The sequence below is a fragment of the Engraulis encrasicolus genome, unplaced genomic scaffold (genome assembly GCF_034702125.1).
Source record: "Engraulis encrasicolus isolate BLACKSEA-1 unplaced genomic scaffold, IST_EnEncr_1.0 scaffold_360_np1212, whole genome shotgun sequence".
Classification (NCBI taxonomy): Eukaryota; Metazoa; Chordata; class Actinopteri; order Clupeiformes; family Engraulidae; genus Engraulis; species Engraulis encrasicolus.
The window spans coordinates 11,692-29,338 of NW_026945655.1; the positions used below are offsets into that span (position 1 = coordinate 11,692).

Sequence of the window (17,647 nt, forward strand, 5' to 3'; positions counted from 1 at the left end):
GACCTGGGTTTGAGTCCAGCCTGGGTTATTTCCCAACCCTACCCCATCTTTGCCTCTCCCACTCATTTCCTGTCACAATCTCATCCATTCCATCGAAGCCAAGGCACAAAAAGCCTCGTTCCATTAAAGGCATAAGAAGTTAAATGGCGGTCATCATTACGGATGTCGTGGTGGCCAGTCCTGGCATCACGGTCCTGTTTGCAAGGCGCACACACACACACACACACACACACACACACACACACACACATGGGCCGCCATATACATGGGCCGCCATGTGTGTTTTTCAGTGCTTATATGAACAAAATAAAGAAATACCATAAAATGTGTTTACACCATTATTCTTCATCCTCCAGATCACCACAGCAACAAGTGTCAAGATGGCTGATTTTGGTTCTTGTGACGGTGCGCACTATTGGTGCATGGGAGGTATGAACGGACTCGTGGAGAGTAAAAATAGGATCTTGGCCACACAAGGGACACAAGTACCAGGAAGGGTATGGAACACACGGCAGCAGCAATGGCCACAGCCAAGGAGGACAAGTGGCATTCAGCGTCTGATGATGAGGTCCCTGATCTCCCCAAAACATAGGGTAATTTACACCTACAATGAAAAGAACACAGTCTCCTGTATTAAAAATGAATAAGGGCATGAATACAACTCATACTGTAGTGCATGAATAAAATGGACTCACTGTGTGTGTGGGATGCAGGATGTTAAGGACCTGTCTGAGTATGTGCCGCTGCTGCAGTCTTTGCAGACAGTATCTGAGGATGCAGTACCTGTGTGCAATGGAATAACAGGCAAATCTGTAGTCTCTTCTACAGTAGCCCATTTCTATTATATATTGAATGTCATTACTCATTGGCTGTAGAGATGGCCATCACGTTTCTAGGAACCAGCAAAACAATTGTTCTTTCTTTACCTTTCAGTTTGATGTACTGTCCTGGTTTGCACTCGGAGAATTCCACAGCTCTTTGACAGCGATATTTGATTGGGTCAATGCAGTAATGTCCTTCCAGAGGCTCACAGAGTGTGTCAGAGAACGGTTTGCATACTTCCTTCACTCTCACACCTGCAGCTGAGTCACACAATAGGACATATGGGTAGATGACGGATAGGCAGCAAAAAACATTTTTTTCACAAAACATTGTTTATGAGGGGGAAAAGTATATGTCTACGTAGTGCAGCAATTAATCTTTCAAAAAATCCAAGTGGTCACAATGTTGGTCTATTCATTGATTATTTATTTACATTGATAAAGCAATTTGCTGAAAATATGTCCTTTGGTGTGACGTTAAGAAATAAATATATTAAGTAATGTAGAAATGGCTTGATGGAGTTTTATGAACATTGTTACACTCTTCATATTTATTGCAATTTTTTAAAGTCTTAATTTAATGAGAAATTACCATTTAAGTATTTTTTTTCCCATTAGATGTGAGATTATTAGAAACCTTCGAGGAAAAACAGGGATATCTTTCTTTTAAATGTTCAAAATTGTCCGAATTTACACTAACTTTTCAGGGACGATAATTTGTTCTTCCCTAATGCAATATTCAGTGTTTATCAAACATATTGTTTAGCTCAAACAAATATTTGAGCGTTTAAAACATGTCACACCGTAGGACATTCATGTCACGCTAAAGGACAGAAATGCAAAACTGAGCCAGAAAAAAATATATCAACATGATTATTTTGTCTTTTGATCATAATATAATGTAGTCAATCAATATGGACCTACACTTTACACTTATAAGTCTTTGAATCGTCGATTATCAGCCTATCGTAACTCTTAATGACAGCCATGCGGTCATTGAATGTAACCTGCAGCGCTCATAAGACTCATACTGAAGTGTGACCTTGGCATGACCATCACACTTTTGTAGGTATGCTATGACTGTCACACTATTGAACCTGTAGTGTGTAGTGGCCAGTGCCTGTTTGGTATCTCAAGCTGGACAGCACATTTATGCTGTATATTGAGCTCTCCACAGCATACTTTATTCATCTATACTCCTCTATATACTCTCTCACTGATCTTTCCTTCACTGTTACCGTTATATTTTATGGTTTCAAAGCACCATTAATGACATTTTATATCATTTGACAGTATCTAAAATGAACAGCAAATATTCATCAACAAGGCATCAAAGTATAAATTCCAAAGGCCAATAAAGGAATAAGTAATTTGAATACACAATATTTATCTAGTCAAACAACAAAACAAAAAAAATATGTACTACCAGTTGTTTTAAAAGCTATTTCTCAAATATCTAGTCCATTGGTGTGACCTGTTTGTCCTTTGGTGTGATACTCCAAAGTGTCACACCATAGGACTTTTACCATCACACCATAGGACTTTTACCATCACACCATAGGACTTTTGAGCTTTTGAGTTAATTTAAAGCCATGTCGTTGCCAACTGAAATACAATTTCACCTTAAGTAAGATGCATTTTCATACATCTACATATGAAAAAAATATGAAAAATATACACTATTGTCAAAATGTATTTTATGGCTGTCACACCAAAGGACTACAAAACTAATACATCTTGTGGTAGCAAAACATAATTGAAAAATCTAAAATCCACCATTGCCATTGGCTTCTTAAGGGTCTAAAGTCACAATTTATGTACCGCTGGAGCTTCAACAATAGATAATTATCCACAGAATTAACCAAAAAATGATGTCACACCACAGGACATTATTTTCTGCGACAAAGTTTCATATGTCCATACGGTCTCAGAAAAACAGGGAAAAAATTAAGCATCGCCACTTGCTAAAATAGACATATTGAAAAACATGCCAGGGTTGTTTAGACAAATGACTGAGCTTTGATTATTTATTTAAAAATGTTTTAATATGGAGAACCAGGCTTGCCTCAGTCACACCATAGGACAAATATGACATTTGACTCAAAATTAAGTATACTTATTTAAGCTCTGGATTTATTACACATTACTTTTTCACAACAACGACATTAGTTTAATCATTTAAAGCATTGACAATTTTGAAAGCATGAATTTACTTAATTTTAAGAGCCTGCGACAGCAAAATTTACACGTCACGTCATCTACCCATATACGTCAGTGGGATGAAGATTCTGCTATGGATGATGCACCCACCATAGCAACTACTTTGCCCCCTCTCTCAAGAAAGTTATGTAAATAGTCTATGAATTGTGGCACATACACTAATTCAGTATACAGGTTAAAGTAATATTTGAACACAACATATCAACTTTGCTGGTAGTACGGTATTAGTACTATAATAGCATAATAGTAGTATAATAGTAATATAATATAATAGTGTAACAGTAAGTAGTATAGTATAGTATAGTATAGTATAGTATAGTATAGTATAGTATAGTATAGTATAGTACAGTACAGTACAGTGTAGTATAGTATAGTATAGTATAGTATAGTATAGTATAGTATAGTATAGTATAGTATAATAGCCAAACATAACAAAAATGTTGAGCCTTACTTGAATCGCAATGGGTGCATCTCTTGCAGGACCTCCACCCATTGTATTCATCTGTGTAGGTAGTCGTAGGACATGGAGCACATGTGGTAGTGGCGTCCTTCGTGCAGTGTTCATACACATGATATCCTGAAAAAAAAACATGCAGTATCAGACACTTAAACTTGGTGTACATTTTGTTGGAATTCAGTCAGGACACCCTTGAAAAAGAGTTACATTTCAATGGGACTTCTAAAAACAAGGGCACAGCATCTCCAACATGTACAACAAAATTATAGCAAGCTTATGAAGCTTAAATACATTGTAAAACATTGCAAGCCAGTAAAATGTAAAAAATGGAAGTTGCCCTGCTGCCTCAAGGCTTTCTCAAAATAAGTTATCTTACAAATTTAAAGCAGCAGGGCAACTTAGGCTACTTTTTTACGTTTAACTGGCTGCCATGTTTTACAATGCATGCAAGCTACGCAGCTCCTTACCAGGGTCGTTAGGCAATATGAGCGTCAGACTTACCGGGTAAACACATTTCACAGCAACCCCATGGCCCCTCAAACTCAAAAGGACTGCACTTGTGGTACTTTGACCTGGATCCAGGCAGAGACACCAGAATGCTCAACACAAACCTTCCCAGCATTTACGCTGGTAAATAGCAGCAGTAGCAGCTCCTGGGACTGTTTCGGAAGTCTGGCTTCAACACCTCACTAGAAATGAAAACAATGTTATGTGCACAACATGTAGGTTGTGATGTCATTTAAAATGCTATATTTTTTATTTATTGGATCTAACCAATAATTAAGTCAAAAATTAACAACTGAAAATCCAAAAATAATAGCAATAAGAACATTAAGCTTTCAGTAGCCTACAGTAGCCTCGATAGGCACCTTGTTTAAAACATGGTGACAAGGGATTGTCATCAAATGGATAAGATTTTCAGCTTATATTACAGCACAACATACAATGTTGTAAATGACAAGATAAGGGAGTACATTACCAATTTTGTCGTAAGTCTCTCTTCCATTTTGGCACTGCTGTGTGTTAACATTGGACAGTTCAGTGTCCAGGGTAGGCTACTTGCCAATGACACAGTAACAAGTCAATGCTACTTGCTACTGTTTGCACATTACATCTCCGCTCCTTATGCCCGTCTGTAAATTTTCTTTCCTTTTTACTGCCTGCCAAAACTGTACAGAGGAAGACTAGTAGAACAGGTAGAACTGGTGTGGACGCAACACGACACAAGACAACAAGCTCATCATCAGGAAGGTCAAGTCGAGTCAGTCTTATTGTTAGTCAGTCATGCGATGAAATTGAAACTATTTTTCTCCCTTTCCCATGCAAAGACATAGACATGCACATGACTGACATTGATATGACAAAAACATAAAGTGCAAGACAGGACCAATAACAGCGTAAAAAGTAGTAAAGTAATAATAAAACTAGAATGGGCACTCGGTAGAGCGCAAACCTTCGCCTACGCCACTTATTTTTTTCTGGCCATCTTCAGAGTGTGGGGCATAACATTCTCCAAATTTTGGTGTTAGTTTCATGTAAATCGGACCGGAATATCGTAATATTACATTTTTGGCCCAGTCTTGACCTCTTATTCAATTCCGCATGCATACGTTGTTCTGGCATATAGTGCTAGGCAAAGAAAAACGTTTTTGACCTTTTCGTGACCTTGACCTTGACCTTTGACCCAATCACTCCCAAAAAGTAATCGATTGCTCCTTGGGTCATGACCAATCATCCCAATAAATTTCATTAAAATCGGCTGAATTTACACTTTTGACCTTTTCGTGACCTTGACCTTGACCTTTGACCCAATCAATCCCAAAAAGTAATCGATTGTTCCTTGGGTCATGACCAATCATCCCAGTAAATTTCATAAAAATCGGCTCAATTTACGTTTTTGACCTTGACCTTGACCTTTGACCTTTGACCCAATCACTCCCAAAAACTAATCGATTGCTCCTTGGGTCATGACCAATCATCCCACTAAATTGCATAAAAATCGGCTCAGTTCTGTCTGAGTTATACGAAGTACAAACAAACATATTCACAAATAAATAAATAAATAAATAAATAAATACACAGCGGTGAAAACATAACCTTCTGGCGAAGGTAATAATAATAATAATAATAATAATAATAATAATAATAATAATAATTAACACATGTCAGCATCCTGCCGGCCTGGTGGATGAAGCTGTTGGTGAGTCTGGTAGTTCTGGACCGGAGGCTCCTGGCAGGGGTGTTGTTCAGGGGGTGAAGTGAGACTGAGTCACCAGGGCCCCATGTATATAGGGGGCCCACACACAGTCCGATTTATGAAGATATAGGGATGGAGAGGTCCATTGGAGCTGATTGTACATAGGGCCCAATATTGGTTACTGTACCTCTTTCCAAAGGCCAGGAGGCTGAACAGGTTGTGTTTGCTCTCTGACTGAGTCTCATCAGTCATGATTGCAAGAGATTAGCCTGGCTTTCCTGTTGTAGTCAGTCCAGCTCCCATCCAAGACAGTGATGCAGCTGGAGAGGATGCTCTCAATGGCCCCTCTGTAGAATGTGGTCATGGTGAGTGGTGGGGCACTGGGCTGGCGTCCTTCAGTTTGCATAGGAAACAGATGCACTGCTCCCTTGGGGTGGCGATTGGGGCTGCCCTCTTGTATGGGTGAGTATTATTGCACGGCCAGGGGGAGTATCATTTTACTAAAAAATAAAGCTACTCATAGCCTGCACACAAATGACACATGAATGATTTTTAAAAAGTCTGTATTGATAGAGTGGCGTTTCTGTAATATGTAGGCCGCATGGGCGGCGCTATTAAGAGGCTAGGGAAAGCTTAGCTTCCCCAAAGTTGTCATAAGAAATAAATAAAAGGAAAATTTAAAATATTTTTTTATATCCAGCGATGGAATGTCGCAGGCACACACAATGAACCAAAACGCCTGCTGAATGGCCTATCCACCTTGTTAGTAGATCTAGTTTCGTTGCGGCGATGTCATGCTGCGGTCAACCAATCAGGTGTCAGTTCTACTGGCTTCAACAGAGCCAGGCGGCTAGGCGGTCTCGTTGCATACGAAATGAAATCTGGAATGTTTATTTAAGCAATATAACACGAGTGGGAGTGAGGTTGTTCTGGGACACCCTCACGGGTGTGATTCGCCGCAGGCACGAAGCCGCAGGCTGAGTGCCGTAGGTAATTACACCCGTGAGGGTGTCCCAGAACAACCTCACGACCAGGAGTGTTATATTGCTTTTATACAATAGCTCCTTTGCCAACACAATTAGTTCATTGACAGTGATGTTAAATTATATTCATTATTTTATTTGATTGTGTATTTGCTTGTTCCTCCGCTCCGAAAAATAGTTCCAGTTATTGTCTTTGGTTGCCGCGCAACGCGCAACGCGCACCACGGCGCTGCCTGCCTATTTGTAGACGTTGATCTGAACGTTCCCTGCAATTGTGCAGCCGCTGAGAAAGGGCCCTGGCTGGCAGTCTGAAACAGGTGGTGGGGTGAAACAGGTGGATAGCTGCTGCTGATCCAATTTTGCTGACGTTATTTGCTGATGGTCTCCAGTTTGGTGATGGTCTCCAAGTACATGGCTCCACCGCTTTCTGCTCTCCATAGAGGGGCGCCAATAGCTCACAAGAGAGCTCTCTGATCTACAAGAAAAAACATATGCCACAGCGAGACATTAAACAAACAAACAAAATTACTTAATAAATATGTGTGTAATGGGTGCCTAATCTAGATGATGTTGCGCTTACCTATGCCCACTCACTGCCATGATCTCTCTTGCCGCGAGTCCTGCGTCTGACAGCTTCTGGATGGCCGTGGCTCTTAAGCTGTGGTTGGTGTAGCGCACCTTCGTCCCGGCATCCAAACTCAAACGTGGGAGCATCTGGCTCAGTTGATTTATCCCAACTGGGACAGTGGTGTACCAAACATCGTCTGTGGGAGATACATGCCGCCTAGGATGAAGGTAAAGCGCTTTCCCATCTGCCGGGATCTTCTGCAGGTATTTCGTGAGGGAGGCCACTGGGCAGAGGGGATTACCGGGCTCCTCATACATTGCTCCTCTGTTGTTCTCTCTGGTCCTCTCCATCGGATTTTTGTGATTTTTCGTTTCTTCATTAAACGTCATGGTGTAGTACTGGCAGCCATTTTCGTCTCTTGCCAGTGTAAATGAGTCAGGTTTCAGCTGCCTATTGCCCTCGCAGCCTCTTCGCCCGAAATGTAGCTGGATATCAAACCACACCTTCTGTAATAAACTTTTAGGGTTGCTTGGCTGCAGGGCTGTGCTGGTTTTCAGTATTAGAAGGTCTTCATTTGAGATGGGTGGGTGATGTGTTGTTTTGTCTCTTCCAGCTCTCCTGATTTGTTTGAGGACACCTTTGAACACATTATTAGCCGCTGCGAACTCAGTGTCCAGCATTATATTAATATTGCGGCTAAGGGGAGGCTCGTTGAGATGGCGATTGAGCCCTGCCCGCAGCCCAGCATAGCTGCTAATGCCATACATTTCCCCTTTCACTGTTCTTATCGAACCATAAAATTCTCTAAGCATATGGCCTAATTCAGCCTTTGATATTGTTTTGAGATCCGCTGTATACTTGCGCTCTTGCAGCCAACTCGTAAAGCAGTTCACTGCCCACGAAGTTTGTTTAACGGTATTCCCTTCGTGTCGGCTCTTTTCTATGGAGTCCAATTCTTGCTGGGTTAATTTGACAGCTCTTGTTGCGATGTTCGGCGTAACCTCCATGTTTGCCCTTTCCTCCCTCTCCTCCTCATCTGATTCATACTTCAGATCGAAATTAATGATAAACTCGTCCATAGCTATTCTTTTTTTCTTCTCCAGGCTACCTGTCAACTTCCTCGATTACTTCTCGCTTGTTTATGTATGTATTTTGTGGAATGATGGAATGGAATGTTGGTGTAACGGTTACTTTGTATCTTTGGTCGCGGAGTGATTATTAGATGTGAAGAGTCATTCATAGAGTGTTGGAGGATACCCTCACTCCTAGTGACGTGTAGAACGCCTCTTGTCCAATCAGAATTTGTGAAATAATTCGACCGGATCTAACTATTGTATAAACATGGATAGCCTATTTGGCGAATCTAAATGGATATTTTGCCTCTATCTTCAAGTAACAGGAATTAACAAGACAGAATAAGGTAGGAAATCCGTTTTCCCCCTGATGTGCTCGCCGAAGCACTAAGTTTACTATTTGTTGGCAATGTTGTTGTCAATGTTGTTATCGATGTAGTTGTCTACTTGTCTTCCGTCTAACTAGCCATCACTTCAGTTCAAAGCAAATCACCTGTGCTATCCTGTCACCAAGCTAACACCACTTTCAAAAATGCACCCCTTTCCTGAATTCATGGTGGGCTGCCCGGGTGGTTTAGTTACCATATGTAATGTGATGTGTGTAGATTCGCTTGTGTTTGTTGGGCATCTGCGTGTGACTGGAGTGAACAGTGTCTGGCTGCGCAAGCTACTTGTAGAACCTAGTAAGCTTACATTTAGCTCTCCTAGACAAGCTACATATTAAGCTAGCTACAGCCATCTGGAAAATGTAGTGAACTACATTACAAGCTACTTCAAATAGAAATTCAAAATTACAGCATATTTGTATTATTTGGGCTGCAAAACCGACATCTGATATGTCTGTTGGATATGATAGCCCCATATGATATTTTCGGGCATGGTAAACCATGCTCAATCAGCTGGCTTCTTTGCTCCCCTGTCTCCCCCCGTGTGTGCGCATTTTGCCTCGTCATTAGTTTTGCGAGTTTGATTGCGAGTTTTGATACCGGCCTGATGGAGGTAGAGTGACCTAGCGCATGAAAATGTCAGTCTGGTGTATGATTTGATTGCTCGAGACATTTTTGCGAGATAATAGTCCATGGTGTGGCAACCGTCTTCCTCTCCTGCCTTCAGTGTGTGTGTGTGTGTGCGCGTGTGTGTGCCTGTCGCGTTTGACAGTTCCATTGGCGCACGAGCATGAAGACCCGTAGTTGCGCATGGAAATGTTCCGTTTTATTTGTTCATCATTTTGTTTCAACATCATCTAATGTCATGATAATATATCAAAAGCCGCGGTTAGGGCCTTGCGTGGCGACTGATTCAATGATTCAGTGCCCCCGGACCCTGATACCACAACAGTTTCTCCGATGACGCCCCCCCCCCCCTTTTTTTTTTTTTTTTTTTTTTAGCTTCCCCAAGAGTCTTGCTGTAGCGCCGCCTATGTGTAGGCCTATATCCCTCTAGTAAAACACAAGCTAAACTGAAAGTCGATTGTTGACCAAAGATTTCATCAGTCTGCAGCTTGGGGCAGAATAAGTAGGTGGTAACTCTGGTTCTAAAAATGAAAAAGCTGCTCAGAGATTAGCCAGGAGATATGGCCACACACAGGACCGCTGACAGCTTTTGCTGGGCCCAGGACAAAGTCACCTGAAAGGGCCTCCCTACCCAATACATACCATGTAATGGAGAACCAATTCTGGGGCCACTACCTCCCTGGGCCCGGGACAACATACTCCTTTGTTTCCCCCCTGTCGGCAGGCGTGGCCATACGTACTTGGTTTTGTGCAGTGTCACAAGGATGGGTGGGCCCAGGCTTGTCATCCAACACATTGTGTAAGGCACAATTTCTCTTCCTTGCTGAGGTTTTTACTCTCACATTGAATTTTTCTTCATTAAATCTAATTTCAAATTTATTAGAGGGATCAAATTACATGTTCAATTACAGTGAAGTAAATTAGTAGGATCAAATGTACTCGAGTAAAAGTTAAAGTACCCATTTCAAAGATTATTTAGAAAATTACAACTTACTCATGCAAACTAATTAAAGTAGTCTGAGTAAATGTTATCAGTTCCACTGCTAAATGTATCCAACACTCCATTGATGAACGAACAACTTCCTGCTATTTACTTTGTGTAGACTTTTACCGCCACCTTCTGAGCTGGAGAGTTGTTCTTAAAACCCTTTCATGCAGAACCTATGTTACCGTATAATGTTATTGTCACCAAGATGGTTATGACTATGTCCTAAGCTGTTCATTCAGACTCTTGGCAATGTCATAGCATTGATGTTATGATGTAGTTAAGATATTTAAGCAAATAGCACATTGGATTGCCAGCGATCTTATCTACAGGAAAGGGCTAATGACATCACAGCAGAAAGTCTTGTGCATTTGGTGCATTTGAATGAAATGTATAGTGCACACACACACACATCGCACCACACACCAGTGTGTCTCAATGTGTCTATAACAGCATAAACATTAGACAACAAACACGACATGTACAATTCAGTGAATATACAGTGCACAGCAGTAATGAGTACACCCTGTTGAAAAGTAACATTTTGGACAATATTTCAATAAGGCCTAAGAAAAATAAGAATTTGGTTCCGGTTGGTTGTCAGGTTTGGCCATGGGTCGGTCGGATTTTTTTTTTTTTAAATTCTTTTTTTTTTAATGTCCGAAACGCCCAACCCCCCATATGCGCCAGATTTCGTCATAAACTTTGTTGAACAATGCCAAGGACGATAGTGGAGTGTGGCCTGCTAAAGCTACAATGAAATGTAATAAGTATTAATGAGCCAAGATACTGACCGTCACCGAAATGAGGATGATCATACAGCCGAATGAGGATGCTCATACAGCCTACGTTTCTGGCAATACCTGTCCAGCTGCCAGTTGCCTGACACTGCTGTTTTAGCTCCTGTAGGCTATGTCCCGTTTTCTTTTTTTTTAAATTCCTTTCCATCATCGGTTGTAGACCATATTTTCCTTGGGATGAAGGTTCTGGCTTGGAAACATTCTATTTACACACTTCTTTGTTTTACGCGAGGATGTAGACACCTGAGGCGATATGAATGTTTTAATGAAGGATCGAGGGGCAACATCGTCATTGCCATTAAATCATTATTGTAGGCAACTGTAGTAGTCCTAGGTCTTCATCGAACAGTCGTATTTGTGGCGACATCATCGTTAATTTCTATTTCATTATTTGGAGGAGGTGCGGAGAGTGAGACATGGCGCTGCGCGATGGTGGAGGGACAAGCAGAGAGAGAGAGCAAGAAAATAACGGGCTCGGGCCGACGGACTTCTTGGTTAACAAGGCCTTGTGGTAAATGAAAGAATGAAGGGAAACTTTGGCAAAACATTTCCCTTCTCTCGTATTAACTTATTTTACAATTACAAGATACAGTGCTACTTTAGAATTGCTGTAACGAGTTATGCATCTCGTTCAACATGCAGCGTGACTGAATGGAAGCCCTTTTCTAATACGACGAGACAATACCAATACATTCAAAAATCGTGGATACTCAATGTTTTCTGTGTGTTGCATTTCGAGGCGGGTGGTCAGGCTGTGTCCGTGTCGGGTGTTGAGGTAAGGCGATTGACTTATCATTTGACAGGCATTTTAGCCAGGTTCCCAAACTACATCGTATAGCCTATTAGTCTGCAAGAACGCTGTGAGGCAAGTTATTTAAAAACTTACGAGCGACAACGACCACCAATTAGCATGTTGTAGCATAATAATTAGCCAACAACGTGACCGATAGGTGCGCAACTCTGCAGTGACATTTGGGGTTTTCTAATATCAAGCCGGGCGGCAGTTGTGGCGCGCGCTTATGTTGCTCCTATTGGATAGTTATGCGATGCAAATTCAGTAACTTGCAGGCAGGTAAAGTGAGAGATGGCGAGTTAAGGGAATGAAGAAACGTGTTGTGTCTTGTTTATATGAACAACCCTCAAAAAAACATCGATATTTTTTTGAGGATTCCAAAAACTCAAAAAAAATATTTTGGGTCGCACAAAAAATGATAGGGTCGGTCGGCAACCAGAACCAAAACATTATTTTTTTAGCACACAAGTTACGTATTTCCAAAATGTGCACAGTGTAAGTTTAATACATCTGTCAATCTTACAACAGAAAAGTAAGGTCAAATGACATATTTCTTGTGAAATGCTATACATGAATATGCATTTTACAGCACATTTCAAATAAAAAACAAATAATAAAAAAACAGAACAAACATAAAACCACTTCTCCCAAAATGAATATTACGTTGTATGGATTTTACTGTAATTTTCTCTCTTCTTCATGTTGGCTGAAATAAAAAATAAAACACATGTCAATATATTTGCCTAAAGTGCACTGTTTGTATGTAATGTTTGAATAATGAGCAGAATCCTTTTTTCCATTCTTTTTTGAAAGAAGATGAAGGGATGCAATTTGGCATAATTAAGGTTAAGGTCACCTTGTTCTATCTTCCAGACAGTCAGTGGCACAGCAGTAAGAAACAGCAAGGCAATGACACTGGCACAAAAACCCACAGCACCAGATGTCCTTTGGCATTCAATATCAGATGCTGAGCTCCCGGACTTAACCACGTCATAGCCTGGTCTACACCTGCAAGCAAAGGACAATATCATTTCAGTAGAATAAGAGGTAACACTTTATTTTAGGGATACATCTATTAGCACTAATACATACAATATTAATGCCTGTGTAAGTAACTTGTAAGGCATGTACTAAGCAAAATAAGACAGTTGTTAAGCATGTATTCACAAATGTCTAGTTCATGCCCAATTAGGGATTTATTACTAATATAACCTTAGTAAGGACCAGTAAGCCTATATTTCTATTTATTAGTAAGTAGTAAGTGGCAGAATTCAATGTGTATAAGCTCCCGACACACTGTGTGAACAAACCCTGAACAGTGTGAAGACAGATGCGGAATAAGGGTCCCTATTCTAAAGTGATGCATTGGTCAGCCCAGATGGCTCAGGGCCTCCGCACTACCAAAGTCCCCCTCATTACCTAGGGCCCCCACACCACCCAGGCCCGCGCTACCTAGCCCCCCAATCCACATAGTGTAAGGGAATATTAAATAATTACTACTTACTCAACTGAGTCATCTAGTTTCCTCTTTTTCACAACTATGTGTAGAAAGTAACAGGAGCCTCTATATAGCAAGGATTGAACGTACACTTGTCGATGGCGGTGGGTTGGTGAGACGTATTTTGTTTCATGTACCACTGAGTTTAAATTGTAAAAACCCCAAAATAAATGCAGAACATTAGAATAATAGTTTTGAAGCAAAACTAATCTATTCTTTTGTGATAATTAAGTTAATGTTTGAGAACATTAGCTTCAAGAAGTGCAGTGCATGATGGGTACGCAATCTAGGCCAACAGACAACCTACCCAGCTCTGAGCCTACGTCCTTAGCTCCTCCCCTCACTCGTGAAATTTAGATGCTATCCAAACAATTTGCCATGTACGTAACAACAGAAATATTATCATTGCTGCATTGGCCATGCATTGCATTTCTGACTAAGGGCGTACCCATCATGCACTGCACTTCTTGGAGATAAGTTTCTCAAACATTAACTTATTTATCACAAAGGAATAGCTTAGTTTCGCTTCCAAACTATTACTCATCGTTATATTCTGCATTTATTGTAGGGTTTTTACAATTAAAACTAATTGGTGTATGAAAAAATGACATCTCACCACCCACCGTCATTGAGAAGTTTACGTCCAATCCTTGCTATATAATGCTTCCAATTACTGTATTATATATTGGATAGAATAAATGAGATCAATGTTCCTAATGAGACTACTGCAGATTTAGGGAAGTTCTTACACTTTGCTTCCCAGGGGCAGGGTGTGGGTAGAGTGGGGGCCCTTGTTAGTGTGGGGGCCCTAGGTGGTGCGGGGGCCCTAAGCCATCTGGGCTGAGCAATGCATCACTTTAGAATAGGGACCCTTATTCCACATCTGTTTTCACACTGTTCAGGGTTTGTTCACACAATGTACCAGGAGCTTATACACATTGTATTCTGGCCCTTACTGCTTACTCATAAATAGAAATCTAGGTCTACTAGGTCCTTACTAAGGTTATATTGGTAATAAATCCCTAATTGGGCATGAACAAGACATTTGTGAATACATGCTTAACAACTGTCTTATTTTGCTTAGTACATGCCTTACAAGTTACTTACACAGGCATTACTATTGTAACTACTGTATTAGTGCTAATAGATGTATCCCTAAAATAAAGTGTTACCGAATAAGAACATAAGTACAACACACAAATACTACATGCTTAAAAGTACTCACTGTGTGTGTGGGATGCAGGATGGGGATGACCCGTCTGAGTATGTGTTACTGTTGCAGTCACTGCACACAGTATCTGAGGATGCTGATCCTGTGTGAATGACATAAAAGACACATCAGTTGGACAATTTTATGATAGAGTGTGAAAATGAATACTAATAGGCAACACAGATACCAGAGAACCATTGCAGAGAAATTATATATTATATATTAATAGCTAAATTTAACAAGATCACAAACTAGCCCACACACAGAGAGACGCGCACACACAGAGACGCGCACACACAGAGACGCGCGCGCACACACACACACACACACACACACACACACACACACACACACACACACACACACACACACACACACACACACACACACACACACACACACAAATGGGATCCCTGAAGTAAGGTAGCTCAGTGGGAAATATCAGATATCAGATGTTTATAGTTGTGTCACATAAGGATGTCATCATTCCATGATAACAACAAGATAAATAAGAATAAATAAGACACCTTAAAATGTACTCCATCTTCTAGTTAATGATATACCGTAGTGTTACTTCATATATTTCCCTACCATCGCTACTCACATCGAGGGGCGTTTATACAGATTTTCTAACCTGGCAGTTTGATGTACTGCCCTGGTTTGCACTTTGTGTGTTCCACTGCTCCTTGGCAGTCATCTTTGATTGGGTCAGTGCAGTAGTGTCCCTCCAGAGGCTCACAGAGTGTGTCTGAGATGTTGGTACAATTCTTCTTCACTCTCACACCTGCACCTGGAACATCAAGTCAGATCGAGTTTGAAAGCAGTTTATGGTTTTAAAAAAAGTATGATGCAGCAGGAAACACTGTTTGAGGGACAGGCACATGCTTAAAAGCTATGGTAGCTAATCAAATACTGTTCAGCATAGGTGACAATCAAGTTCAAGTCCAAGTTATAAAGTTTATTGCCATGTCCACATAGTCGATAGGAATTTTTCTTGGCATATCCCCAACAACATAAAAAACATACAATTGACAAGCACACAACAGCAATGTACATACAGTACATAATCAATCATATCAGCTATGTATTTAGCAGCTACTCATCAGGATTTGTTTAAACATTAATACGAGTGGCAAAAGAAAGAGCAAAGCTTTTATTTAAGAGAAGGCAATGATGGGTAGACAGGAGCCTGCAATATGACCAAAGATATAAATTCATATGCAAAACAAATTATGACAGAATAAAACATTACTGTATTCCAAAGAAGACTTCCAAGACCAAGAAAGCAATGACAGCCGATAACATTCCAAAGCCTAAAAGTGAAAGCATGGAATACACTGACTGCACCTGCAAGAGCACCTAAAGCATGGAATACACTGACTGCACCTGCAAGAGCACCTAAAGCACATACAGCATAATACATTCACAACAAAAAATAAATGATTCTGTTGACTTAACTTACTTGAGTCGCAAACTGCACACGTCCTGCATGATTCCAGCCCATTGTGTGCTTCTGTGTAGCTAGACTGGGGGCATGGAGCACATGTGGTGCTGGTGTACTCAGTGCAGTGTCTGTGCACACGATAACCTGGAAAACACATGTAACAGATAAACACAATGACACATGCACAGCCAAGATAAGCATGTGTCTGATCACGCACCGCCTGCATGAAGCTACAATATATCATAATACACCATATCATCTGGTGTTGTGGACTGTGGTTGAAGCCCTCCCTGACACGTGGCCCCCTGTATGGTAAGCCCCCAGTGTATCCTTATTAGCCTGACAAGCCAGACTAAATGTGAGATTAAATGTAAATATTTAGTCTGTCTGACCCCGATCAATGAGACATCGGAAGATAGTTGATGGGAACAACCCGTTGTTTTTCCAACTGTGTCTGTGCCCATTGGCCAACGCTTTGTTGTCGCTCCCTCAAAGCCCCATCCGATTTTGCCTCCAAAGATTAAAAACAAATCAAAACAAATCTCCTGCGTTGTGATTGGTCTGCCAGTTTCAGGGCATGGGGCATTGTCCGAGGCTAGACCCACTCGCAGGCAAAAATAATTTTGGCCGCTGGCGGGTGGGGCTGGTAGGCTACTTTTCCATGAGAAATTAATGATGAACACCTCAAATAATGCCTAACTATATGACAACCAAAACATTATGAAACATCCACAAAGAAACTTGAACTTGAAATGATTAGAATGATGCAAGATTTACGTCTGTCAAATGAGGATAGGACAACGGGGAAGTTGAGTTATTATCCTATTTTGATATTGTCTTTTAGACATCAATTCGAAGGTGGGTGTCGGTATGAAACAAAAAACATCTGTAATCTGAATGAAATTGGAATTTTCTCATGATGGGAAATGATTTTCTCATTTGTCAAGGCCCATCCAGCACATCTAAGTTGCTGACTAACAAAACAGACTGAAAGGTATGACAACAGTGTAAGATAAAGTAGATGGAAAGAACGGAGGGCTTACTCTTGTAGTTGACAGGAGTCATAATGGTCCAAAAAGACATTACTGTCGGTTGCCAACAACCTAACTCTTTCGACATCTTATCTTTGACTTTGCGTTGATCTACTATAGACATCATGCTTGGTGGCATATCATGATAATATGCCATAAACAAATATAGAGAATCTTACCAGGGTTACACATGGGACAGCACTGCCCCAATACTTCATACTCAGCAGGCCCACATGGATGCAGTGACCCACAGGGGTTCGGCAGAGACAGGACCAGCATGATCAAGACTCCCACAAACATCCTCAGTGGAATCACCATATATGCATCGGCTGAGTCAAACATGGTGTAGGAAACCATGCAGTCTGGCATCAACATTGACTTTGAAACAAAACAAACATTTTACACACTATGTAGGCCAAGTCAAGTTGTGGATATCTCGGTGCTAAAAAATCAACATGATAATTCTTCTGTATTCTTGACACTTCTTGACACAGCTTAATAACTTAATAACTGTTCATTGAGGCAAATTTCTGATCAGCCAATCACATGGTGGC

The 17,647-nt window shown here is 40.8% G+C and overlaps 2 protein-coding genes across 2 annotated transcripts; both read right to left on the reverse strand.

Annotated features, from left to right (window-relative positions):
* Positions 1–6,788: 6,788 nt before the first annotated feature.
* On the reverse strand, positions 6,789–8,574 carry LOC134443744 (zinc finger MYM-type protein 3-like). Its single transcript, XM_063193357.1, has 2 exons — positions 7,259–8,574; positions 6,789–7,153 (listed from the first exon to the last, which is right to left on the reverse strand). The coding sequence occupies exons 1-2, from the start codon at positions 8,323–8,325 to the stop codon at positions 6,916–6,918; spliced, it is 1,305 nt and encodes a 434-aa protein (XP_063049427.1). The 5' UTR covers positions 8,326–8,574; the 3' UTR covers positions 6,789–6,915.
* Positions 8,575–12,653: 4,079 nt separating this feature from the next.
* On the reverse strand, positions 12,654–17,435 carry LOC134443745 (tumor necrosis factor receptor superfamily member 14-like). Its single transcript, XM_063193358.1, has 5 exons — positions 17,273–17,435; positions 16,081–16,206; positions 15,253–15,408; positions 14,634–14,721; positions 12,654–12,918 (listed from the first exon to the last, which is right to left on the reverse strand). Exons 1-5 carry the CDS (start codon positions 17,433–17,435, stop codon positions 12,654–12,656), a joined length of 798 nt encoding a protein of 265 aa, XP_063049428.1.
* Between the last annotated feature and the right edge of the window lie 212 nt (positions 17,436–17,647).

Excerpts from the sequence above, each read along its gene's own strand:
- LOC134443745 (XM_063193358.1), bottom strand. The coding sequence starts at position 17,435 with ATGTTTGACTCAGCCGATGCATATATGGTGATTCCACTGAGGATGTTT. Across the intron at positions 14,722-15,252 it reads GCAGTACATCAAACTGCCAG|GATCAGCATCCTCAGATACT; the intron begins GTTAGAAAATCT and ends TCATTCACACAG. Across the intron at positions 12,919-14,633 it reads TCCTGCATCCCACACACACA|GTGTAGACCAGGCTATGACG; the intron begins GTGAGTACTTTT and ends CTTTGCTTGCAG.
- LOC134443744 (XM_063193357.1), bottom strand. The coding sequence starts at position 8,325 with ATGGACGAGTTTATCATTAATTTCGATCTGAAGTATGAATCAGATGAG. Across the intron at positions 7,154-7,258 it reads ATGGCAGTGAGTGGGCATAG|ATCAGAGAGCTCTCTTGTGA; the intron begins GTAAGCGCAACA and ends TTTTTCTTGTAG.